We start from the raw sequence: 27,357 nt of genomic DNA on the forward strand, positions 1-27,357 counted from the left end.
CGGCGGGGGGTTTGGGAGAGTACATGTTACTCCTACAAAGTAAAAACAAAATAAAATCAACAACACCAACAACACAACCCCACAAAAAGAAGAACAACGACACACATACAGAAATTTGGGCCATTTAAATTGCGTAAAACGAACGCTGAAAAATGCACAATATTATTTTCCTGTTTGTTAATATTTTGTGCCTTATCGATAATGTATTTTGTCCAATAATCTATGGGGAAAGTCTAAGGTTCGTTTTCCATGTGTTACCGAATCATTGAAGAATAGTATACGGAACAAAATTTGATAGAATTTAGAGCTTGAATTAGATGAAATATCAAGTTCTATGAGTATGACACTTTAATATCTACTATTCCTTGATAAGCAACCAGGGAGGCAGGGGCTATCCCTGTGGAACCTGTATATTTAACGTGGTACATTCATTGTCTTCTAAAAAGGACCATCTCTCGGTTGGCTCTAGGCTATCTCTCGGTTGTCTCTTGAATATGGACTTTTAGATTTGTTGACATAGTGTACTGCTACATGTGACGTCCTTTTAAGGCAATGGCAGTGCCTTAAAAGGACATCACAGTGCCCTAAAAGGACGTTACACGTAGCAGTCCACTATGTCGACGTGCAAATCTAAAAGTCTCTATTGTCTCTCGGACGTCTATCAATTGTCTCACGGAGCAAACGGGGCTGAAATTCGTGCAAGTGTCTAGGGGTGCGTTCAATCGAATTTTCGAAGCTAGAATCACAAACATGAATCACAAATCAAAACGCCATTACAAAAAACAAGGTCACTGCGGATAGCGTTCAAGCGATTTTTCATCAACGCTGATTCTAGCTCATTTCGAGCCCAGCCACTGCGGATCACACTCGCAGTTTGACCCAGGAAGTACAGGTCAAATTCGGCGCGCGTTTTGGAATTGTTTACGGCCGACTTTTTAACTGCTGTTTTTAGCATAGATCGCAATAATAAAACAAAGAATGAGAAGGTGATGGAAGGAAGAAACAAAAAATAACATAAGGAAAGACAGAAAGAGAAAGTGATAGAATGATTGAAACAAAGAATAACATAAGAGAAAGTGATAGAATTATTAAAAAAAAGAATAACATAAGAGAAGGTGATAGAAGGAAAAAAACAAAGAATAACATAAGAATAGAAGGAAGAAACAAAGAATAACAAAAGAGAAAGTGATAGAATTATAAAAACAAAGAATAACATAAGGAAAGACACAGAGAGAAAGTGATAGAATGCTTAAAACAAAGAATTACATTAAAAAAGCTGATAGAAGGAAAAAAACAAAGATTAACATAAAAATAGAAGGAAGAAACAAAGAATAACAAAAGAGAAAGTGATAGAATTAGAAAAACAAAGAATAACATAAGATAAGGTGATAGAAGGAAAAAACAAAGAATAACATAAGAATAAAAGGAAGAAACAAAGAATAACATAATGAAAGACAAAAAGAGAATGTGATACAAGGAATGAACAAAGAATAACATAAGGAAAGACAGAAAGAGAAAGTGATAGAATGATTAAAACAAAGAATAACATAAGAGAATGTGAGTGAAGGGAAAAAACAAAGATTAACATAAGAATAGAAAGAAGAAACAAAGAATAACAAAAGAGAAAGTGATAGAATTATAAAAACAAAGAATTACATAAGAAAAGCTGATAGAAGGAAAAAAACAAAGATTAACATAAGAATAGAAGGAAGAAACAAAGAATAACAAAAGAGAAAGTAATAGAATTATAAAAACAAAGAATTACATAAGAGAAGGTGATAGAAGGAAAAAACAAAGAATAACATAATGAAAGACAAAAAGAGAATGTGATTCAAGGAAGAAACAAAGAATAACATAAGGAAAGACAGAAAGAGAAAGTGATAGAATGATTAAAACAAAGAATAACATAAGAGAATGTGAGTGAAGGGAAAAAACAAAGATTAACATAAGAATAGAAAGAAGAAACAAAGAATAACAAAAGAGAAAGTGATAGAATTATAAAAACAAAGAATTACATAAGAAAAGCTGATAGAAGGAAAAAAACAAAGATTAACATAATAATAGAAGGAAGAAACAAAGAATAACAAAAGAGAAAGTGATAGAATTATAAAAACAAAGAATAACATAAGAGAAGGTGATAGAAGGAAAAAACAAAGAATAACATAATGAAAGACAAAAAGAGAATGTGATACAAGGAAGAAACAAAGAATAACATAAGGAAAGACAGAAAGAGAAAGTGATAGAATGATTAAAACAAAGAATAACATAAGAGAATGTGAGTGAAGGGAAAAAACAAAGATTAACATAAGAATAGAAAGAAGAAACAAAGAATAATAAAAGAGAAAGTAATAGAATTATAAAAACAAAGAATTACATAAGAAAAGTTGATGGAAGGAAAAAAACAAAGATTAACATAAGAATAGAAGGAAGAAACAAAGAATAACATAAGGAAAGACAGAAAGAGAATAAGATAGAAGGAAAACAAGGTATAACATAACGGAACAGGCCACGATAAAGAGCATGGTATAGTAAACGCAAATTGCATGAAAAGCAGGCGCGCGGTTTTTGTCCAAGCCGGAACAGGCTCCGTCATAAAATCATGATTGAAAACTCCGTCCGTTCAATCGAATTTTAGCGACCGTGATTCTGCAGAATCATGATACAAAACGCATCTTTTTCAGCGTTTCATGTTTGTGTTTTCAAACACGTTTATTTTTACGACCGACGAAAAAATCGCTTGAACGCATTGCGTTTTAAACTAAACGTCTTTAGAAACCGTGATTCTAGGGTGAAAAAGTGTCGATTAAACGCACCCTAGGTAGCTTAACTGTAATGAAGGTAGGTTGTCTATAGTTTAACCAAATTGTAAATATGTTAATACAGCATTTACTTACTTGTAAGGCAGTTCAAGCCTTTCCAACCCACTATACAAATGCACTCGGGAGTGTTATACGCAACGAGCTGACATCGACTGTTACCGGGGCAAGACTCGTTAACTGGGCACGTTAAGTCTGAAAATGAATCAATTAAAATAATTTCATGCGAGCAGCGTTATTGAAATATTAAAGGGAGTGCGATTTAGAGAAAACAGACAGCATCCTTGTTTAAGGCTCTTCAGGTAAACAATTCCGCTTTCAAAGCTCCGTTGTCAAAGGACTTAATGGTATATAGCTTCCAGATTTGTAGATTTAAAAGAAAAAACATAATCTAATTGTTTTTTATACACTAGTAATACGCAAAGGCTCAGATCAATTACAGTTCAGATTTTCCAATCGAAGAACAAATATATTCAACTTTGATTTCTCAATATTATTAACTGTTTTTCTATTGCCACACTTTTATCTTTCTTTTGCAGTCTACTGTGCCTCATTTCCTGCTCCCTCTATCTTTTCTTCAAAGCTGGAAATTATTGACTATATGCTTATAGAAAATTGCGCAATATCAATTTACTTTCATCATTATCGTTATTATTATCATTACCATCTTTGTTGTTAATATTTCAATAATCTATTATCAATGCAATTAGCTAAGAGTAAGACAGGGAGAACTCTAACAGAACAATCAGAAGTAAAGAAGAGATGGAAAGAAAACTACAACGAATTATATAATGAACAAAATCCAAAAAACGACACAGTAGCAAATAGTCTACCCACCAGCTCTTCAGATAACCCAGATCTAAACATACTGAAGGAGGAAATTATAAGTGCAATAATAAAAAAAACCTAGTTTGGATAAGGCACCAGGATACGATACAGTCACTTCCGAAGAGATCAAAGCAGCTTGAGTAACAGGAACAAACATTTCTTACTATTTCTGCAACTGAATATGGGAATCTGAGAAATTCCCGGAGGACCGGGGAAGAGCAATAATAACCCCAATTTATAGGAGGAAAGACAAACTAGATTGCGGGGACTTACAGGGGTATCAGTCTGCTGTACCATGCAGGAAAGGTACTGACCATTTTCCTACAAAGAAGAAATTTCAAGAGAACGGAATAAATTTTCTCTGAATTCCAGGCAGGATTCAGACCAGGCAGGGCTACGACAGACCAAATATTCACTATGAGACAAATAGCTGAACGATACCTGGAAAATAACAGAAGCCTGTACTGCTGCTTTATCGACTTTTAGAAGGCTTTTGATTCCGTATGGCAGAAAGGCCTGTGGAAGGCGATTGGATGTTTTGGCTATCCTACCAAGCTGATACGACTGCTACAAGCACTGTATGACCAGTCCCAGAGTGCGGTCAGAGTAAATGGAGAGCTGACAGAGTGGTTCAAGACAACCGTTGGAGTCAGGCAGGGGTGTGTAATCTCCCCAACAACTTTTCAATATGCTCCTCGAGCTAGTTATGATCATGGCAATGGATGAAGTCCAAATAGGCCCACAATTCAAGGAACCTGTACAAAAAACCTACGTTTTGCAGACGAAATCGTATTAATAGCAGAGACCCCAGAGGAACTGCAGACACTTGTGGATAAGGTCTACAAGGCAAGCTGTGACCTTGGTCTCAAGGTGAACAAGTTATTATCAAAATGAAGTGCAACGTCAACATTGACATAACCAGCGACAGACTAAAATAGGTGGAAGATTGTGTGTACCTGGGGAAACAATAGCAGAAAACGGCTCAAGTTCGAGTGACATTAAGAATCGAATCAGGAAAGCACGGGCAGCTTTCCAAAGACTAAATTACATCTGGACATAAAAAAGCATTGGAAGCCACAAAAGATGCAACTGTATCAAACACTTTATCCTCTCAATACTGCTTTATGGGACAGAATCCTGGACAGTAAGAAAAGAAGATGGCAAAAGGCTTCAGGTGTTTGAAATGGCATGCCTCCGTTGCATAATGGGGATGACAAGACTAGACAAGATCCGAAACACACACATCAAAGAATCCATCAACCTCGATCAAGATGTTCTGGACAAAGTCTCTACTAAAAGATTCAAATATTTTGGCCACGTCCTAAGAATGAAACCCACAAGATACTCTAAATTTGCTGTTGAAGGAAACATCACAGGAAATCGACCAAGAGGCCGTCTACCAAAAAGATGGCTTGACTGCATCTCAGAGGACTGCAAAGCAAGATCCATAACAAGACTAACAGATGCAGCAAAAACTGGCTGCAGACAGAAATACCTGGCATATCATCACCATACGGAAGCCATCACGAGGTCACCTTCCGACATGGACGGCATAAGTCAAGTACGTCAATCTATTATAATTTTTATATGATCATTATTATTATCATTATTATTATTATCATTATTAGGAGTAGTGGTAATGGTATTAGTAGTACATGTAGTAGAAGTAATAGTAGTAGTAGTAGTATGATTAATATTTTACTATTTATCATTATTGTTTCTGTTTTTAAATTCTTGAATGACAAACAAAGACAACATAGTTTTACTTCAGTTCCTGAATATAATTAGACATAAATAATTGAAATAATCGAACTTGTACTCATAATAACTGTGATCGAAGTTTTCTTCTTGAATCTTTGATTTTTTCTTACCGGCATAAATCTTGACATGGGTAGGCGCTCCTGCTGAAAATCCAGTAATATCCCTGATTTCCTCAACTCCAAGGTCTGCCTCATGGAGACCTCTAGATGCGAAGTCTGTGAAGTAGATGGAGGTGAAATAGAGAGAGATGCCAAAGACCACTAAATGACCACTCTCAGCGGAAACGTGATCTCTCCGATCAGATAGATCATCAAGATCAATCGACTCGATCAAATCATAGTAGCTCTCCGTCCAGTACAGACGCTGTTCTGCAGAAGACGAGTTGAAGAGAAATAGTCTGAGAGTTAAAAGATAATCAGGAGCGGCTTAATCACTGATGATAATAAAAACCGTCCCTCCTCCCCCCATGTTGTTAAGTACTCCCAAAGTGCCCCCTTTTTTATATCTAATAAGTGCCCCTTCTCATCAGTGCCCTCCTTTTTTTTTTTTTTTACTGCTGATAAGTTCGCCTATTCAAATAAAAAAATTGCCGCTTTTACTTTGACAAATGCCACTTTTGCCTTTTAATAAATGCCCATTTCCCCTTCTAATGACTGCCCCTTTTCATCTGCAATGAGCGCCTATTATAGGTAGGAGAGGTGTCCCTTTTTAATTCTGATAACCACTCCTTTTACTTTGACACGTTTCCATTGTCCTTCCTAATAAATACCCTTTCCCCTTCTTTAATTGACCCTTTTTCCTTTCTAATAAGTGCCCCTTTCAAATACGATAAAATCCCCTTGTTACTTTTGATAAGTGTCCCTTTTCCTTTCTATATAACTGCACTTAGGGAAGTGTCTGCTTTCTCCCATGTCTAATGAAAGGCAGTAGTGGGGAGGGGGGGGGGCATGGGGTATGATGCCCCAAATTTCAACGAACTGCTCTAGGCTTCTAGCTATTGTAGAATACAATCGTGGTCGTTCTCAACGCTATCAAATGTCCCTTCTCTAGATTAGTCATTTTAATTTAAAAATTGTGCCTCTTTTACACTAATCGTTTGCCCCTTTAAACTACCATGACATATTCTACTCAACTGCTAAAAGAGGCTTCTCTCAATCTCTCATCTTTCATACGGCATGCCCTTTTTGCACTTCATGACATACCAACCTAATCAATTGCATTTTGTTCAAGAATTTAAAAGTTCAAACAATGAATGTAACTGCACTTTCAATACCAAATGCCACTAATGTTTAAATAGTGGCATTCTTTCCGGACATGCTATGACAAGATGTTTTCATCACCCTTCATTTCCCCGAAACAACGGATTTCTCATTGCCTCCTTAACATATGCCCCTAATTTAAAGCGACTGAGAGCAATTTTTTCGAGTTTTTACGCTCGCTTGAATTTATATTTTTTGCTTTTTTTGACGATCATGTGTTACACTTTTGAACATGAAGTGGTACCACCGGGGATATTTCTTGTACCTTGGGAATCAAGCGCCAGGCCCCTAGGTTCTCTCAATCGTGCTGTAATCAACTGTGTTCGGTCCGATCCATCTTTATTTGACATCTCAATCTTTCCAGTTGATATACCTTGGTCAGTCCAGTACAATTTCCTTTTACCATAAGAAAAATAAGGAAAAAAAAACATAAATTTGCCGTATCTGAAAAATGTGTATGTGAATTATATGTATATACATGTCATTGTATAGATATAAGAAAGGATTCATATCAGAGATACGTAACTTTTGAGTTGAATCCACTCCAAAAGCAGTGGTTGAATAATTCCTTGTCGATTGGATTCTATTTCGAGAGCATAGTATATACTTTTTTTTATTTCTCCAAATGTGTAATACAAAGAATAACATACAATTGAATAAAATAAAGGTGAGTGATTAAAATCAATTTGAAGAGAGGGGACCAAAAAGTCATTTGGCGGCTGGACGGTGTCTGAATTTCAAAAAGAAAATCACATTTCTAGAACGTTCAGTTTTTACCCATTCATATGACACCTCAATCAGGAAAATGAGCAAGGAATAACAAAGTTCTGTTTATTCAAAGTGATGTTTGTATTTCCGTAATTTGATTAAAAAAAATATTTTTCACTGGGTGCCTGCCGTAGCAACAAGCAGCATTGACAAAAGACTTAACTCCGTTTCTTTGACAATCAACCACGCATCATGAAGTCTTTCGTCTATGGCTGATCGTCAACGACAAGGAGCCAATTCCGTTTGTTGCTACGGCAGGCACCCAGTGAAAACGAATTTTTTAAATAAAATTGTGGAAATGCAAACATCACTTTGAACAAACAGGACTTTTGTATTCTTTGCTCATTTTTCCTGATTGAGGTGTCATATGAAAGGGCAGAAACTGAACTTTCTGCAAATGTGATTTTCTCTTTGAAATTCAGATACCGTCCGCCAAATGACATTTTGGTTTCCTCTCTTCAAATTGATTTTAATCACTAATGCGTCAGATATGTATCATATGAGTTGCATCCGATGAAAGAGGAGGATCTAGGAGGAGGCTTTACAAAAATGTGTCATTTATTAATTATAGTTGTGAATAAGTTATGATAAAACATCGCTAATTCTTGGCTTCTTTTTTCTGGGACGCACTGTATATTCGGCATTTCAGAAAAAAAAGTTCATACAACAGATAAAATAAATAACAAAACACACTGATCATGATACAAAGCAGGTGTAGAGATGATGACAAGGCAGACGTGGCTGACTGGGACAAGAAAAGGTGAACTTAATGACCATGACCCTCAGGTCTTCTGTCCCATACTACATTTTATATATATATTTGTATAAATACAAATATACATTATATATACATGTTGTATTAACATGACATCTATATAAAACCCTAAACGGTACATTAACAGGACATCATAAAAATTAACCCTAACCCTAACCCTAAATTCAAAACAATATGACTAATAAAAATAATGACTAATGATTAAACCTAATGTTTCCTGGGAGGCCTTTAAGTTTCCTCGGCTTGCAATCGTACGTAGAGGGCAGTAATTCTATGGTTCAATCTTTAACAGGACATGAACATATATATATATATATATAAATACGGTGTCGCGATGTGTGTGTTTGATTTGCGAGTGTGTGTGTGTGTGTGTGCGCGCGCGCGTGTGTGTGTGTGTGTGTGTGTGTGTGCGTGTGTGCTCTCACCTCAGCATTCTTGTGGGGTTTTATGTGCGCTTCACATACCCCTTGTGAGGCATTTTTACTTTGTGGGGTATTTTTTCAGGACCCCACAGAGTAAAGTCTTTCAAATGACTGTATATTCGGTGTCCTATGCCCTGCGGGGCATTAGAAGTGGTACCCCATAAATGACTTTTTGTGAGCGTGTGTTAAAACTTGCACACTTTTTTATGGTAACATCGTAAGCACACCGCCGGGTTGTTATCGCCAGGTTGTACATACCCCACTAGTAGGGGACCACAAGGCATATCTGGAAAGCACAGAAATACCCCACAATCAGGTGCCCCACAAAGGTCCTGATGTGAGAACGTTTGTGTGCGTGCGTGTGTGTGTGTGTGACAGAGACAGAGACAGACATACAGGCAGAAAAGAAAGAAATAGCTGTCTAGGAGAGAAAGAGAGATGACACGTTTTTCATTTACACTCACCCTCTTTTTTGAGACAATGTGATTCCCCATGGGTGATATAGACCCGTACTGATAATGGTTCGTCGGTTAGACCCGAGTACGCTAGCACTCACTATTTGTTCCAACAGAGTATCAGTCCAAAACATCCTGTTCGCCATTAAATCTAGGACGATTCCTTGCGGGGCTGAATGGATAAATTAGAATGTAAACAAAATGAAACAAAGTACATTTACAGAGATGAAAAAAAATATTGTGCTGGACTGTATTTGACCAAAACGATATCATTAAAGGGGCCAGAAAAAAATCTGATTAATTTTGGTTTGCAGCACAATGATGCACAAACTCTATTGTCATATAGCATGATGACATTGTATATTTCATTTGCGCCATATTAAGTATGAAAATTAGGATGTCATTACTCAGATTGATAGAAAAAATCTAAATGATTTTTGAAATTGCATATATATCATTAGAAAAAAAGCATAAAGACATTAAAAAAAATATACAAAAATAATACAAAACAAAACAAAAATAAAGCTAGAATGGATAAACCTTATTTGATACATGATTAGATAAACAATAAATGAAAAAATATTTAACAAATCAACGAACAAATAAAATAAATAAAGAAATGGATATATACATAAATAGTCAAATAAATACATGAACGAATGAATATATAATGGAAGCCACACTTACATCCAATGCCTTGGCTTTGACCAATCAATATTTCTTGGTTCGACCCATCAAGTGAAGCTCGATTGATTGTCCTCGCGTTCTCATCACTCCAGTAAATCTTGTCGGTCCGGTAATCGTAGTCAATGCCTGTAGGAGCATCAACCCCACTCAGTGGGATTTCGCGGATGTCCTCGCCGTGGAAGTCGAAGCCACTGTTCTCGCCCACAAATATCTTGCTATCGGGCAGGTCCGTTACAAAGATTTTGTCAGCTGAGTGGAGAATATTAGTGATAACAACAACAACAAGTACAGTTATAATAATGATAGAAACAATTATAATGATGATGATTAAACTAATAAAAATAATAATATTCAGAAGAATGATAATATCAATATTAATAATACTGATATGATCATGTGGATGATAATGTGAATAGTAATAACAACAACATCAAACATGAGAATGATCATCAACCTAAAGATAATGATGGTGCATGTAATGATGATGTTACACTTTTGCAAAGCGCACTTATGTGACTTTAATGGCAAATTTCATTCATTCGTACGAGCTTTCCAACATTAACAAAATACTGATATACAGTGCGTCCCAGAAAAAACGAAACCGAGAATTATCGATGCTTTATCATAACTTAATCACATTTATAATTAATAAATGAGACATATTTAGAAAGCTTAGATCCTCCCTATTCATTTGATGCAACGCATTATGATGCATATTTTACGCATGAGTGATTAAAATCCATTTGAAGAGAGGAAACCGAAAAGTCGTTTGGCGGGCGGTATCTGTATTTCAAAGAGAAAATCACATTTCTAGAAAGTTGGGTTTCTGCCCTTTCATGCGTAGAAAATTGTAATGTGATATGTTTATATTCTTTACTATTGTTTTAGATCTAATGAAAGAAAATATTAATGTGCCATTACAAAAAATCATATTGGAACGTGTCACCAAGTTGCCTAAAATGTTTTTTTTTAATGTCGTAATCGTGTCTTTGTGTTTACGTTTCCATTGGACTGATACGACATCTTTTAAAAACATTTTAGGCAACTTGGTGACAAGTCCCATTATGATTTTTTCCTTTTTTGGTTGGGGCTACATCTAGATATATTATGGCTATGGTCTAGGTTAGGATAAGGTTTCAACTGACTGATTATTCATATGGGATAACAGATATTTGAAAAAAAGAGATTTATTTCCTCTTTCATATCGAGCATTGACAATTATTTTTCTTCAAAGGACATTGGCCACTATTACCCTGGTTTTAGCTCCAGCTAAATTATCTTCGGTAGCGTTCAGTGCTTTCAAGGAATAAATCCTACTAAGTACCCATTAGAACAAAACAGCATGAAACATAGTGTGAATTGTGTGAACATTCTTGGATTCAGACGATATGTATTGCATCTGATTGTGGACTAATCTTTGTTATTTGCTTGTTAGATATCACAAACATTGGGAGCATATCCAGTCTAATGATAATTATGATATTCCGCTTATATATCGCTTAATACAATGTCTCTAAGCGCTTAACACATAAACTATTACCCCCGGGCCGGTCAATGGATTCAATGCTTGCCCGCACACAATCCCCACTCCCTGGGCCCTGGGGAGTAATCTAGCATGGCGTTACTTGACGCCCATAAAATGTTTGACCAACAATGACGGTCGCATCCTACCGGGTACCCATTTAACACCCGGATGGAGAATAGCAAGTGTAGGTTAATTTCTTGCCCAAGGATATAAGTGCCATGTCGGAATTCGAAACACTGAGAGACAAGTCTTTTTTGCGGGACATCTCCCCCTGGTGCAGCACATGGACTTTGGTCTCGTTTACTTATTTTCTACAGGTTCCTATGGGTGCCCTTTCTTTCCTTTTCAAAAAGTCTTATTCACTTGTGTAAGTTCATACTCATGGGGGTTAGGGTTAGATTACAAATAATTGCAGATTGTGAGGTATGTAAGGTAATACCTGAACATGGTAATAATAATAATAATAATAATAGTGGAGTCTTGTAGAGCTAGCGCTCATGTTTGGCACATTGCCACTCCTGGCGCTCCAAATATGCAAGTATGCTAAGAGGTATGGATACATTATGAACATGTTATGGTGGTTTTGATTGCAGCAATACTACTAATAAGTGTCTGTTTCGAACGAAAACTTGCATAATAGAAAACGGGAAATAGTAAACAAATGCAAATAGTCAATATAATATGCTTACTGGCATCCATGCTTTACATGCCAAAATGCCAGTAATATCTTGCTCTATCCGTTTGATAGGTTTTAACGTACCCCTAGGTCAAATGTGTTTATCTTGAAAACCAGGTATTATTTCTGATTGTGCGGGAAGTACTTTCTAAAGAAAAAATTGTGTGCACTGTGTTTTTGTTCATATCATTGTGGTTGGATAATACAAATAAAGCATTGTTCCGAATCGTCACAATTCAAATACAACTCCGGGTTACTCACTCAGTAGCGCAGTCATATGCATGTTTCCCATAAAGGCGGAAGCGTTTTTTTTTTACCTATTTTTATGAAATGATTGTGACGATTTTATTTAATCTTAATAGATGCGTTTATACCTTCTCAAAACATTACTGCTCAATCTAAAGAGTAAAAGAGATTGATCACTAAAGTTTTGAGAAGATAATAAACTTATCAATTTATTAAACCATATTATCTTCACACTTAAAATAGTTGGGCAAAAAAATGCCCAACTTTTAACCAACACTGAGCAACATACGGTCCACACAACTATTGGTTAAAATCTGCCCAACTGATGTTGGGTAATCAGTTTGCTATGTGGTTGGGCAAATTAAATTGCCCATCAGTTGGTGACCCATCATATTTTACCCAACTCTACAATTGCCTAACAGTTGGTTATATTTTCAGTTGGGTAATTTCTTGCCCAACCAATTTTACCCAGTTAGATATTGCCCAACCTTCTATTTGCCCAACTTTTGAGTAAGTTTAATGTTGGTTAATTAAATGCCCAACCAGTTTTTACCCAACTCCCAGTTTGCCCAACTATCAAAACACCCATCTATTGGGTAATAATTGCTCAACAATTTCTCTGCAACATCCATTTGCCCAACTCTCAAAACACCCATCTATTGAGTAATAATTGCTCAACAATTTCTCCACAATATCCATTTGCCCAACTATCAAAACACCCATCTATTGGGTAATAATTGCTCAACTATTTCTCCACAATATCCATTTGCCCAACTATCAAAACACCCATCTATTGGGTAATTGCTCAACTATTTCTCCACAATATCCATTTGCCCAACTCTCAAAACACCCATCTATTGGGTAATAATTGCTCAACAATTTCTTCGCAATATCCAGTTGCCCAACTCTCAAAACACCCATCTATTGGGTAATAATTGCTCAACAATTTCTCCGCAATATCCATTTGCCCAACTCTCAAAACAACCATCTATTGGATAATAATTGCTCAACAATTTCTCCGCAATATCCATTTGCCCAACTCTCAAAACACCCATCTATTGGGTAATAATTGCTCAACTATTTCTCCACAATATCCATTTGCCCAACTATCAAAACACCCATCTATTGGGTAATAATTGCTCAACTATTTCTCCACAATATCCATTTGCCCAACTATCAAAACAACCATCTATTGGGTAATAATTGCTCAACTATTTCTCCACAATATCCATTTGCCCAACTCTTTAATTCGTCTGTTGGATAATCATTGCTCAACATTTTTTCCATAACATCTATTTGCTCAACTCTTTTTCTCATCTAAAGGGTAATAATTGCTTAACTGAAACACAAATAACATACACAGTAAACACATGTTGTTGTTTTCATCAGAAACGTAAAAACAAAACTTGTTAACATCAACTACAACATTACAATTTTTGGTGAAAAAAATACAATCTTTTAAAAAAAGTAAATGCAAATATAGCCCCTTTTGGTGCAGCATGACAACTTTGATGTACACTGTATGTATCCCATGTACTCTGATTTCATACATGAATATGTGCATCATATATATTTTGTGGGTGTGGCATAGTGTTCATTTATCCTGACACACCAATACTCTGCCTTAGAGTGTTACACATGCACACATTTTTTTGAAGTGAAAACAAAAGAGGAAATAAATTCAAATCCCTCTAGATTATTTGACATGTGCAGAAGTACCACATGAAAGTTTGGCTATCTGTGATGGTGAACAGGTACTGATCAAATAACAAGGATACACACTGCCTACTATAACTTTTTGATTAGATTAAAGACAACAAAAATCAATTGACCCTACCTGCTATACTCAGTTTGATTGATTTTATTGATATTATCAATAATATCAATACAATTTTGCAAAATGTAGATGAAAATGTTGACTTCTCTACTTCTGCTTTGCGCGATGTAAATTAATGCATGCAGTCCATTCAGCAGAGAGTTCAGCGTAGGGTCAATGGACGATACACATTACATGAAAATTAATGGTATATGTAATTTACAATCATATACCCCACTTGCTGTTTTAAACGCAGAAAATATCATAGCTCATGTTTTATGAAGAAATATATCATTTTGATGTACGAGTTATGAAACAGTACTCTTGGGATTAAAACCAAACACGATAAGCATTTGTTTACGCCAGTGCAAAAGATTTATAGCCAATAATATGTTTTGTATTTATACTTGGCATATATTCATTTGTTTTCTTAAACTTTCAAGGTGGGGATGTTAAGCAATGATTGGGATAAAACAATTAGGCCTTTATCATTTTTAAAATGTACACAAAGACTTCTGCTGTGTATAAATTCACTCTTTTTTTTATATTATTCAGCGATCCTCACCCCACCCTCAAATCTTCAGTCTTACACAAACATGTATAAATTATGTAAAATAATGTGCTGAATCCAACTCATAACAGTTTGTCTTTAAGGTTATTTTGTCCAAAATAATACTTTTTTCCAGTTTTTTTTCTCCCAAAATAAACTGGTTCAAGTAGCCAAAATGTGCTAAACGATGATGTGTCAGTTTCATCTGTAGGAAATATATCACCAGTAATCATCCTTGGCGTGAACACATCATGATGGCTTATGGCATGTTCATGAAGGCTCGGACCTCCCGCAGCTTTGGTGTAAGATGCTCCCCATCGGTAAACTGGAACACCACAATCTGGAGAAATTTCCAAACAGAACAGCTTTGCGGCTGATATTCGATATCCATCACATAAAGTGCCTTAAAGCACAAGTCGACTGCTTTAAGCAGTGTTGCGGCAGGAAGTATCCTCCTCTCTACTACGACGTACGTCTGTATTGGTGTGAGAATGTTCACACGCACAACAACAAATGGCTGTGACCTGACTGCTTCATCAATGTTATCAACATAAGTCTGGATGTCGAGAACCTCCTGTAGTCCAAAGAGAAATCAAGAAGAAATCATTTGTAATTATATGGATTGATATATATATATTTGATGCTTGTCGAATGCTTCTGCTTATGAATCCACAATCACCTACAGGACACCCAAATTTGTTTATGCATGTTCATCCCTGTCCCATCAAAACATTACTGGGTATTCTTAAATATCCCTGCGGCAAAGGTCAACTGTACCCAAACTGGTCACGTTCAGAGCATTACATCAACTAAGCTGGAAGGCATATACAGCCTGTTAATATAAGCATGCATTTTTCACATGTCATTTGCAAGTTAAAGGACTTGCTTGCATTCATGAGTGAAATGCGATGTGATGACAAATCTGAGGCCATTTGTAGTTGTACCACAGATAATGACGAACTGACTTATTAAGATTAAAGCGCCTAGTGTTGCCCCTGCAGGGCCTCCTTGGGGACCAGCGTGCCCATTACTAGGAACTTGAAAATGGTTGCTTTTCAAGTTTTACACAAATAAAATGTTATGGCAATGCCTTATCTGGTAAGAACATAGGTATTGCATTTCAACCTCAATTTCATCAGTTGTCCTAGGTTTGAAACTCTTAACAAATTAACTATTGAATTTGTTTGTAATGAAATATGATTACTATGGCAAGATTTTAAACACAAACCAAAATATATGCCTTACATGTCATTACTTTACCACCTCCCCAGCACATATACTTACTGGTTGAACGTCAATGAAGGACGACAATGTTTCTGCAGTGGTGTACGTTCCTCTCTTGGAATCTTTCCTTCCTCGGAACAAGACTGGGAGCATGTAGAATCCAAGATTGCTCTTTTCCTCTAAAAAGAGGGAAACAATGAAAGAGTTAAGTAATTAAGTCCCAATTACATATGAAGAAAAGGTGCAACAGCAAACAGGTCAATTATGGAACATCTTACAAAATGTACAGTTATATACAGCAAATTAAAAAAAAACGGTCGAATACAACAATTATTTTCTACAAATATGGGTAAAATCACTCAACGTAAATGTCAGTCAGTAATTTGGAGCTCAGCTTTCTTAGTAAAGAAATCAAAATTGCACAAACTTCAGCATAGCCTTCCCAATGAGCTTTAAACCACCATCCCCACCCCAAAAAGCAAACAAACAAAACAAGCAAGTAAAAGTATGCTAAACCTTTGTCATGGAATCATGTTTTTATCATATGTTGTACATGTATTATATGTTTCAGAGCACTTTTATTTATTTCAGTTCAATTCCTTACAGGGGGGATATTAGACTCAATGTTTGGTCCTGGCCACAAAAATAAACATCATATAGTGTAATTGAAATAAATTCTTTTGACTTTCTCTCAAGTCATTTTCACTAATACTGTCAAATGTGTATTCTGACACCACATACCAAGACTGAGTTTCCCAGGGTCATGAATGTTTTCGAATTCGGCTCTTGCACTTCTCCAGTTGCCAGTTTTCTCGGTGAAGTCCACTACTTTGTTACAGAATGTGGGCCACTTCTGGTACAGTGCGTTTGCTTTCTCTGGGAACAATTCTGCAAAATCTCCTTCAATCTGTAATTGTTAGGATAGTTATAGAAGCCAGATGAAAGGTAGGATATCTTTCATTTGCATCTTCTCTTTACCATTTTGCAAGGATTTGAATGGTACACACTAACAATTATCGGTTCAATAGGGATGCACGATTTCTGTAGGACCGTGTATCTCAGATTGTTAAACGATCCCTTTAAGGAGACTGCTAAAGTAAACCTGCCCATGCAACCAAAAAACAAAAAAGTTACTTCTCAAAACATGCGACTCTAGTTTAATTTAATGTCCTTTCTTGTCACATGCAGAAGAAAAATCAAGGTCCACATACCATTCCAGCATCGAGAAGTCTGGGATATGTGGTAAGAATGTTCTTCACACAACAGTCACTTCTCTTGATCCAGTCATGTCTTTTTGTTGCTGTTTGTTTCATGTAGTCCTTCACCATGTCCTCTGGCTCCTTGTTGTTACGCAGCCATTCTTCCATTGTCGTGATGTTATCATCGTTCACAGACTCAAGATCAGTATCTCCTGGATATAATGCAACAGAACAATCAACAATTAGCATGTATCAACAAGTTTTTGATGATTGTATTGGAAGGGGGGTTTTAGTTGGCATTGCTCATGCCCCACCAGTTTGTTATGGCACAGCATGACTTCATCAGACGGATCTGAATAACTCATAACTTTAACTATATGAAAAAGTAGCCAGAATACCTTGCTTTTGAGACTCTGCCTCGTCTTCAGCTACTGGTACCCTCAGGGACTTCTCCTTTTTTCTGACATACCTCAGATGCTCCTCCAGGTAGCCTGTTGCTGGCCGTCCCTTGGCCCCCACGCAGTACCAGGCCTCCTGCTCAAATAAATTAAAATTCCTTCATAATTCAACTTCAAAAACAGTAATGCTCAACAACATTTGTTAAACATTAATAATAATCAAATAAAAGCACAATAAAATTCCAGTGTAAACTGTACATTTACATATTTTGTTACATATGTCAGTGTTTGCAATAACAAGGTTTGTCCTCTTAAGTACCTATTTCTAACTGCACACTGTTATATTCCAGCAATGTCATCAAGTCATTGCAAAAACAAAGTGAATGATGGATAATTCTGTGAATATCCATTACTCAATGGCATGCAGACAAAAGTCTAAATATTAAGAGATGTGTCATTACTGGATAATATAACTTATAAACAAGTGGTAAAAATAAACAAAAATATTGCACGATTTAGTGATTGATGCCATATTAGCTTTTCATTATTTGTAAGCTTTTCAGGCCTGTCTACTGTCAAATTTACTATTGCCAAAGATGCTCTTATAATGCTTGTGATAATGTGATACAACATGCAATTGATTGAGCATCTCCAATATAATAAATACAAGAATAACAAAATTGAGGAAGCTTCATAGCAAGTTACACAAAATAATATGATCCAGTATTCCAAAAGTTATTGCATAAACACATAATTTATTTGATTTAGACCTTAAAGTAGCTTATTGCTTCTGGCTCAAACAGAAACTTCTCATAAAATTTCACTTTCTTGTAAATGGGGTCTATGGGGTAGGGACAGATGGAGGTATGGATGGACAACCTAAGAATTAAGGCACCTCCAAGTAATAAATGCCCGCTGTGGTAAGAATCAATCCATAAATCAGTCCAGAAAAAAGTGGTGATCTGAGCCATACCTGAGGTCACATATATTAAGGAAAGCAATTCATGGACAGGACTTACATAGCCAAGTGGAGATTCTGGATCTTTTAAGAAAGGAAAGCTTGTCACAATGGCATGGGCCATTGATGCCTTCACAAATGAGCTTGGCTTGGTACCATACTCCCGTATCAGGTACTGAGTCAACATATCCACAACAGTATGCCGGTCCCTTTTGCTGCAGAGATTTGTAGCATTGATGTTCCTTAATGCTGCTCTTCCCATGGTGGTCTCTCTCAATATACAAGCAATGTTCTGCAACAGATAAAGGATTTTTTTTTTAAAGATCAGTAAATTCAGAATAAACAAGTGAAATGTGACAGCATGCAGTCGGTGGGTATATCTCTGGCTGTCCGACCTCCTACAATAAGCCCATCATAAATCACTCACTGGGCATTCCTTGCAAACTTTGTTCTGATAAAAAATTTCAATGAAACCTTGAAACTGACCTTAGACTAGCTTAAAACCCATAACCCCAACCAAACATTTTCCATAACATTCCTTTATTCATTCATACCAAAATGTACCTACCAAATCATATCACTAGCCATTCTGCAGATGTAGAAATAAAATGGTATTTTTAGTAAAAACTTGAATAACCTTTGAACTGACCTTTCACCTTTGAGCCCTGCTGCTTGTCAGAAATACTGACAGACAGATAACTCCAAGACATAATGCCTCCGGCACCCTTATGTGTTGGAGGCATAAAAACTGATGAATGATGGTGACTCGACATGCCCACTCTTCAATTGTATCAGCCCACTATATACATAAACTTACGAAATGCACTTTCTTGACCCGTTTCAGGGGAGGATGTTGATCAGGACTCTTGGATTCTGGGGAGTCGTAAAGTGGCGTATCCAAACTGGGCTGGGAAGGGCTTTGTCTGGGACTCCACTCACTTCCTGTTACACAAGAGAGATCTGAGCAGTCATCTAAGGAGAACACTGATGGGCTTCTTGTCGACGTTGATGCTTGTTCCATGCTTTGTTGATTTGCAGCATGATACTACAATAAATAAATGAAAAATAATTGAACTTTCAATGTACATGTAAATGACTGATTATTTTTTACATTATTAATGACACAAACAGCCCCAGGTTAGACTTTAGTATCAAGTTTATTCCTTGAAGGGGAAAATCATTCTCACTGTTTCTGTACCCTTGTCCTATTTAAAGCAAACCCATAATTGAAAAGTGGTCACTCATGAGCCGAAGCTTCTTCAGTACATCTATAATATAATAATATCCAGTTAGGAACTTTCACTTTAGGCAGGAACATGCATTGGTAAAAAATAGCACATTTCCGGGGCCTCAATGAAGTACATATGCTAGAAAAACTTGGCATGAGTCATGGTACATTTAAGAAATTACAACATAATATGAATGAATGCAAATATAACAGACACATTTTCAGATACAGAAACAATGAAGTTAATAACGAGTTAAAAAATTCAAACCAGATATTTACTGTAAAATTTTCATTGGAATAATCAAAATTTGTTAGCAAGTCAGTACAGATCGATCAAGGTTAGCTTCTTAGCTATTTTTTCAATCAAAATGTGTAGAATGATACACTAAGAACTGATTCATAGATATAATTGTAATTGGAATAACAGTTTCTTTCTTTTGCTTTGTTTTGGTTCTGTTCTCTAAGACAAAATTTGCAAGTGCACCTGTAATGTCTAGTTGTAAAAATATATCACTTGCTTGCAACGGGTTGCCTACACGTACCTTCTTGTTCCTAGATGAATGAATGGTGCACCACAATATACAAGCAGCGCCCTCTTCCACTATAGGACTGGACAGCATTGACTGGCCTGTGATCAAACAGGTCACACCATTCAACAGCAGCTTGTGCTTCCTCTCTGCCCACCTGTACTGCAAATGCTTCAACATGTCTGTTGAAGTACAAGGTCTGATACAGCCGAAGGAGCAGATACAACTTTTCTTGCACCACTACAATATGCTGAACACGTCCAAACGTGGGTCCATCATCATCAGTCCAATATAGAAGTACATCAACACCTGCCCGGAACTCATATCCATGAATGTCCACTTTCCCAGCAACTGTAACTTCGGTTCCCCTTCCACAGTTAATTTTTTTGCAAAGTGCCTCATCATCAAGTAGATCACCAAGCATTGCTGCAGCTTGCTGTGACACATTGATATCTTGGCTATCCAGTGACTGATTTGATACTGACCTGTAGCACCGTGCCATTTGGTATCTGTTAGCCAATGTTTTGACAATGTTTTGGTAGTTGCAAGATACACTGGCAATCTGCTTGAAAGGTCTGTGCATTGCTTCAAAACGCAATGCTGAATACTGGGTCAGTGGCCCAAGGTGTTTCAGTGCACGTGGGTAATGCACAAGAAAGTGCTGCTTCGGAGTTAGACTAGCTTCAGGGAAGAGCTGCATGAAGAGCCTGTGGTGATCATCAATCATTGCCTTCAGGACATAGATGGCAGACTTACTGATACTGGGACTCATAACGATTTTGAAGATGTCAATGATTGACAGTAAGAGTTCCCACTCATCACACATCTCATCAATCTTGTCTCCTAACATGAGAGGGATGTTGTATGCAAGGCACGTCATCTGTGCTGATGTCTGTCCACTGGCAGAATATGGATTCTTCAGTGATGCCTGCCTGATTGGGCTTGGTCTGTTTTTGCGGTCCACAAAGCCAAAATTGAATGAGGATATTCTACTGTTCACCTCATCCAGTGTTATGAAACCCTTCTGAACAAGTTTACTCAAAACAAGGTGCATTTCCAGGGGCAAGACTCCCTCTGTAAAATCATGCATTACATCTGGACATAAGTTTTGGGTGGAATGGTAGTAAGGCAATTCATTCAAAACTGTTGCATGCTTCAAGCCAGATTCTGACAAGGGCTTTTGAAGATCTGTATCATAGTTTATTTCATCACGGAGATATTGGGCATCCTCTTTTGGCTGTTTCTGAAGCAACGAGCGATGGCCTCTACAGAATCTACAGTAATAGTTGGCACAGAAACAGGTTGTACATCCCAGCATGGCATGAATGCCAAGATTGTCCCCTACAACTTGGAATAAGTAGGGTTTGACCCTACCCTCAAACTCTTTGCACTTGATAGTGAGTCCATCAGTCCACATCTGCTGCAGATCATCCTTGATTACCTTCAAAACTTCTGAGATGCCATATTTACTCAAAAGCGGAGATGTGATCATAGCTGTGAGCATGATATTTTCCAGCCTAGCCTGGTATTTCCTGGGAAGGGATAACGCACTTGTATAAAAGGCACTTACCTTGTGTTTGCCGCGTTTTGACCCAAGCGGATTGGCTGTCTCAAACTCATCATTGTACAACAACAGAGGCACTAAGAATTCACAGTCTTGTCTAGCAGTAGCTTCCTGCCTTTTATAATAGTGACCATCTTTGAATGAATACAAAACATCATTATCTTTTGATCCTTTTTGAGACAGTATGGCGTTCATTACTCCTGGTCGCTCTAAGTATTGTTTAATAGTGTCAGCTAGTGGTATATATTGAAAGGTTTCTTTTTGTGTGCTTTGCAGTGGATCACCTGTCTTTTGATCAATTTTTGGTTTTAAGCAAGTTCCCAACAACACCTCACAAGGCTGAATGAAATCACCTTTCTCAGAGAAATATTTTTTCTGTTGAGTATCTGACATGAGCTCTGAAAATGGATTCTTTGAATTCTCGAATACATCTTGTATATCAGATCTCAGCTCACTGTTAGCTGCATATTGTGGCTCACTTAAGATATCCATCACATCCTGTTGCACAGTTTGTAACACAGAAATAACCAAATCTTGTGCGGTTTGAATGACCTTGTTGGTGTGTGAAGCAGGCACATTAGTCCTTGCCCTGAGTTCTGCTACAAACTTTGCTGCAATATCAGGTAGTCTCTCTGTTTGCGTTTCAAAAGAGACATCTTCCTGCTCACTGCTTTCTCCAACAAACAATGCCTTTTCCTGGTGCAGTTGTTCCAAATTCCCTTCAGTGTTGTTATTCTTTCCTAGAACAGATCCTTCATAACAGGTTTCACTTTGGTGATCTGGAACTGCTTTTGTAGTTGTGCTTGACGTCTTTATCCGTGCAGCGTGCTTTGAAATGAGATGTTTTCTATATCCCGATAATGTACGAAATGTTAGTCTACATGCCCCTTGCATGCATGTTATACTTACATTTTTTCCCCTGGTTGTTGTATGTGTGTATTTTAAATGATGGAATAGGCAAGAAATATCCCCCCTAATTAAATCAAGACACTGAAAGCATCTGTAACTATCCATAGTGAGATATTGTGCCACATCTAGGGCCTACCTCTGCACGCCACCCAGCGAGAAACTTCAATCGAGGTCCAATCTTGGGTATGAAGGATGTGATTATACTTTCACTTAGAAGGGGAAGGGTTTCCACATCAACTTCATTTTCTGGAGAAGAAGAGGGAGAGATTGATAAATAAGGCTTAGTGCAGCATAAACTGATTGTTTTCATATAATACCACAAACACACGTATGGTTGCGCAAATTAAACAAAAGTATATGTTTTAGATAATGATAAGCTGTAAACATTTGCTCATGTTCCAGCTAAAATATCTTCCATTTTGAATAAATCGCATAATCAATGTTTTCTTATTCCACAAGGGTCTATGAAAATCTGAATTTTCAAATGCGATTTTCTCGAAAATTTGGTCTTCGTATAGAAAACTTACTTTTAGATCATACTAGCGAATTGTATCAACTAATTGCTATTTATTTTCAGGTGATGTTATTAACATCCACACAATCAAATTAAGAATGGAAACCTTTTCTAAAGTCATACTAGTAATCACCTTAGTTTAGTCAAATTGTGCCTAATTTTTAACAATGTAGGGGCCTATTTAAAGTATAAAGATTAGTTGCATCAGCAATGAATTTGATTTCAAAGAAAGTCATTCAACTTACCAAATGAATCAGAATGATTTGAGAGTTAGCATAGAGGTCAATGTATGCTGATTGGTTAATTAACATTACTAATTCATTGATAATCATATGTGTCTTCTCCATGTGCACTGTCATGCCTATTACTTCAACTTTAAACTGCCATACCGGTAATTGTTTTTTTCAACCTTTTGCGGCTGCCATGATATTGTCTGCATTAGTAGCCATGTTTCTCAGCTTTAGTATGACAAATAACCTAGCTATATCTGACCAGGGTTTCTCAAAAAGTCTAGCACTCAAGCCTTTCACAGGCCACTTACAGTACCATACAACCATATATAAATTATAGTGTGTTACCTTGAATAGAGGCAACTGACAATTGTTTATCCTAGAAAAGATAATTTGTGGTGTTTAATAATTCTTTTGTACAGCTTATTGTTCAGTGGTGTGAAACATTAAAAAAAATGCATGTGCTGGAACATTTCACTGATATGAAGCAAAATAGGACAGTTAATCCTGTACTAACGAATGTCCTTCCTCCATGTGCACCTCCATCCCAAAATCGAATCGGTTCGTTGGCTTTGCAACTTGCAAGATACATGTACATGTCCCAAGTTTGGATGGTAATCCGTCCATCGGTTCTAATGATTTCATTGAAATCTGGACATGTAGTAAAATAGTGTACAATTTTGTGGGCATAATTTGGTGGCTTAAGCATCTGTAATTTTTCCATATTTAAAAATTATTTTCAGAAAAAGATTTGTTTAAATGAGAAAAAATGTACCCATGTTAAAAATTGTGCCCATTCGTGTACTACAGCGAGGTCACTGCAATTTCGAAAACCACCACAGCCTCTTGGTTTTGAATTAGGCTATTAATATGGGCTAAAATGTGGGTCAACTGCCTTTTAGTTGTGACAAGGAATATCGCAATAGCACATAATTAATAGCCCCATTTAAAACCAAGAGGATGTAGAGTCTATGCTCTGTAAAACAAAGTTAGGCAGATGTTACTGGGCAAATCAAAGTTTGGCGCGTTTTTGTCAAATAATTTCTCCCAACCATTTACTGTATGAAGTTACCTAATAAAAGGTCAGAAATAAGTTGGGTAGGTGTTACTTGGTAAAACTGATGTTGGGCAAATTTTGTCCAACAATTGGGTTATTTTCTACCAACCATGTAGTTACCGATGAAATAATTGGGTAATATTTTTGGGCAAATTAAAGTTGGTCATTTTTGTCCAATAATTGGGTTATTTTCTACCAACCATGTAGTTACTGATGAAATAATTTGCCCAACTAGTGTCGAATATACTACACATTATGGTGAGAATTGGGTGAATTTCCTATTGGGGTAAATTTTGTTGGTTAAAAGTTGGGTATTTTCTTTTCATCCAACACTGGGTAAATCATGCAAAATCTTTAATTTACCCAATAGTTAGTCGGACACATAAGTGCCCTCATGTTGGGTAAAAATTGGGCACTTGCCCAACATTTTTTTAGAGTGTTTGGATTTCAAAGTCCTGTAGAAAATGAAAGGGCAAAATCCTTAACATGGCAATGGGCAAGAAAAATTGTCTCACTTTTTGAAATCTAGACTTCTAGATCTACAGGAAAATGAAAGATGATCTTCCACAAAATAATGTTCATAAAATTGTACATTATTTGACAACTTCAATTTTCTGATGAATCATTCAGTTCAGTGTTGATTATTAAATATAAGTAGGCCTAGATCTAGATCTAGACCTAGACTAGATCTAGTAATAGTAATACCAATTTCAGATAACAGAGATAATTGTTCAAAATTACACCAGTCCCACGTACTGTAATACTATCTGGGTACACACCTACAAGTATGTGGTCCAATGTATTGGACCCACAGAACTCTTAAATACGTATTTAAGAGTTCTGTGATTGGACCCCATACAGCCCATGATCCATAGAAAATGGAGGGTATTGTGTTATGTATGTATTGTAGCAGGAAACAGCACAGAAATCCGGGTTTTGGCCTTTGGGTTTTGTAAAATCTTGAACAAAATATTTTTAAATATTCATTTGTGATCTAAAATTCATGGAAACAGTACAATTTGAATTTGATATCTATATCAATCAAATATTAGTTTGGATTAGTAACACATGCATTAAAAGAGCAAATTTGAGGCAAAGTTTAATAGACCAATTGAATTGAAGCGTATTCATTAACCATTGCTGAGGCATATAGGTCTAGAACTAGTCTACATGTTGCCCATGTGTTATGGATATGGGAACAAGTCTACAGCAAGTACCTGTTGATCATGTTCTAAACTTCTAATCTCAATAAGATGTGAACGTACCTTCTAGTATCTTTAACACTGACGGACATCCCCACCTTTGAACGATTTTGGTGAGAGGGTCTATGAACCCATCTTCACTTGAACTATCTCCGCAGCAGTTGTCGAGCTCCATTTTTAGACCCTCAGGCTCTAGCATGCAAGACTCCGATATGATGCGTATACGTACGTACGTACGTACAGGCTGCTAGTTACGTTGGTGTATCATATAGCTCGAGCTCCCGGGCCGGGACGGCCGCGCCGGCTATACCGAGTAAATAGAAATAGTACTGCGCATGGCATGCTGATCGCGAGCGACCAGGCCATGTGCGCGCTACCCCAAGACCAATACCAGGCAAACTTTACCCAAGTCTGGTTAAACGTAAGTCTAGTCCCCATCGAAGGTTTCCACTGCCATTTACGCATGCGCATAATTGACGATGATAGCGTGTACGTTCCATTAATATTATTAACGTAGATTATGTAACTCTATAGGCCTACATGGTTAAGATGGCTCAGTTTTCACAAAAGATAAATCTTGGACTCTTTCAGCATCAAACTCGCACAAATTCATCGTCGCTTCAACACTCTGTTATTATAATTTTAAAATAGAAGTAAATGGTTACAATTACAGGAGAGATAATTTCAATTTTTCATAGCAATATTTACACAGCATATTGTGAGCTAAAGAAAATTGAGCTAAATATATTTGGTAAAAGGCGGTGGTCAATTACTACCCTATATAAGCAAACAAAAAAAGGCGCAAAGTGAAATTGGGTAACAGGCGTTGGTCAAATAGTACCCAATGTATGAGCAAACAAAAATTGAGCAAAGTAAAATTCGGTAAGTGGTGATGGGTAATTATTACTCAGCATATGAGCAAACACAAATATGGGCAAAATAAATTGGGTAAGGGGCGGTGGTCAATTATTACCCAATATATGAGCAAACAAAAATTTGAGCAAAGTAAAATCGGGTAAGTGGTGATGGGTAATTATTACTCAGCATATGAGCAAACAAAAATTTGGGCAAAGTAAAATTGGGTAAGAGGCGGTGGTCATTTATTACCCAATATATGAGCAAACAAAAATTTGAGCAAAGTAAAATCGGGTAAGTGGTGATGGGTAATTATTACTCAGCATAAGAGCAAACAAAAATTTGGGCAAAGTAAAATTGGGTAAGAGGCGGTGGTCATTTATTACCCAATATATGAGCAAACAAAAATTTGAGCAAAGTAAAATTGGGTAAGTGGTGATGGGTAATTATTACTCAGCATAATTATGAGCAAACAAAAATTTGAGCAAAGAAAAATTGGGTAAGAGGCGGTGGTCAAATATTACCCAATATATGAGCAAACAAAAATTTGAGCAAAGTAAAATTGGGTAAGAGGCGGTGGTCATTTATTACCCAATATATGAGCAAACAAAAATTTGAGCAAAGTAAAATTGGGTAAGAGGCGGTGGTCAATTATTACCCAAATATGAGCAAACAAAATTTGAGCAAAGTCAAATTGGGTAAGTGGTGATGAGTAATATTCCTCAGCATCTAACAATTACCCAACTACTTGGTAAATTGCTCTCAACTCCTTGGAACGATGTTGTTGCTAAATGTATAATAATTGGGTAAATATAATGCCCTGAAATAGATTGGGATAAAAATTACCCAACTTTGGAAACGATTTCTCGACCAACCATCAGTTGCCCAACGAAATTTACCCAACTCGC

At 36.7% G+C, this 27,357-nt stretch overlaps 1 protein-coding gene across 2 annotated transcripts; it reads right to left on the bottom strand.

Moving 5' to 3' along the window:
• Nucleotides 1-14,579: 14,579 nt before the first annotated feature.
• LOC105439831 lies at nt 14,580-26,479 on the bottom strand. Of its 2 annotated transcripts, XM_030996108.1 has the most exons (9): nt 25,658-26,479; nt 22,728-22,837; nt 19,181-19,408; nt 18,425-18,655; nt 17,406-17,541; nt 17,020-17,219; nt 16,550-16,715; nt 15,869-15,987; nt 14,580-15,158 (listed from the first exon to the last, which is right to left on the bottom strand). In XM_030996108.1, the coding sequence occupies exons 1-9, from the start codon at nt 25,791-25,793 to the stop codon at nt 14,844-14,846; spliced, it is 1,641 nt and encodes a 546-aa protein (XP_030851968.1). In that variant the 5' UTR covers nt 25,794-26,479; the 3' UTR covers nt 14,580-14,843. The 2 variants fall into 2 exon arrangements, with proteins under 2 accessions (XP_030851968.1, XP_030851969.1); XM_030996109.1 differs by lacking the exon at nt 25,658-26,479 and having other exon boundaries at nt 20,134-25,084.
• Nucleotides 26,480-27,357: the final 878 nt, after the last annotated feature.

This window comes from Strongylocentrotus purpuratus, unplaced genomic scaffold (genome assembly GCF_000002235.5).
Source record: "Strongylocentrotus purpuratus isolate Spur 01 unplaced genomic scaffold, Spur_5.0 spur5_scaffold_3, whole genome shotgun sequence".
NCBI lineage: Eukaryota > Metazoa > Echinodermata > Echinoidea > Camarodonta > Strongylocentrotidae > Strongylocentrotus > Strongylocentrotus purpuratus.

Excerpts from the sequence above, each read along its gene's own strand:
- LOC105439831 (XM_030996108.1), bottom strand. The coding sequence starts at position 25,793 with ATGCTAGAGCCTGAGGGTCTAAAAATGGAGCTCGACAACTGCTGCGGA. Across the intron at positions 17,542-18,424 it reads CAGAATCTCCACTTGGCTAT|GAGGCCTGGTACTGCGTGGG; the intron begins GTAAGTCCTGTC and ends TTATTTGAGCAG. Across the intron at positions 17,220-17,405 it reads GGCAGAGTCTCAAAAGCAAG|GAGATACTGATCTTGAGTCT; the intron begins GTATTCTGGCTA and ends CATTATATCCAG.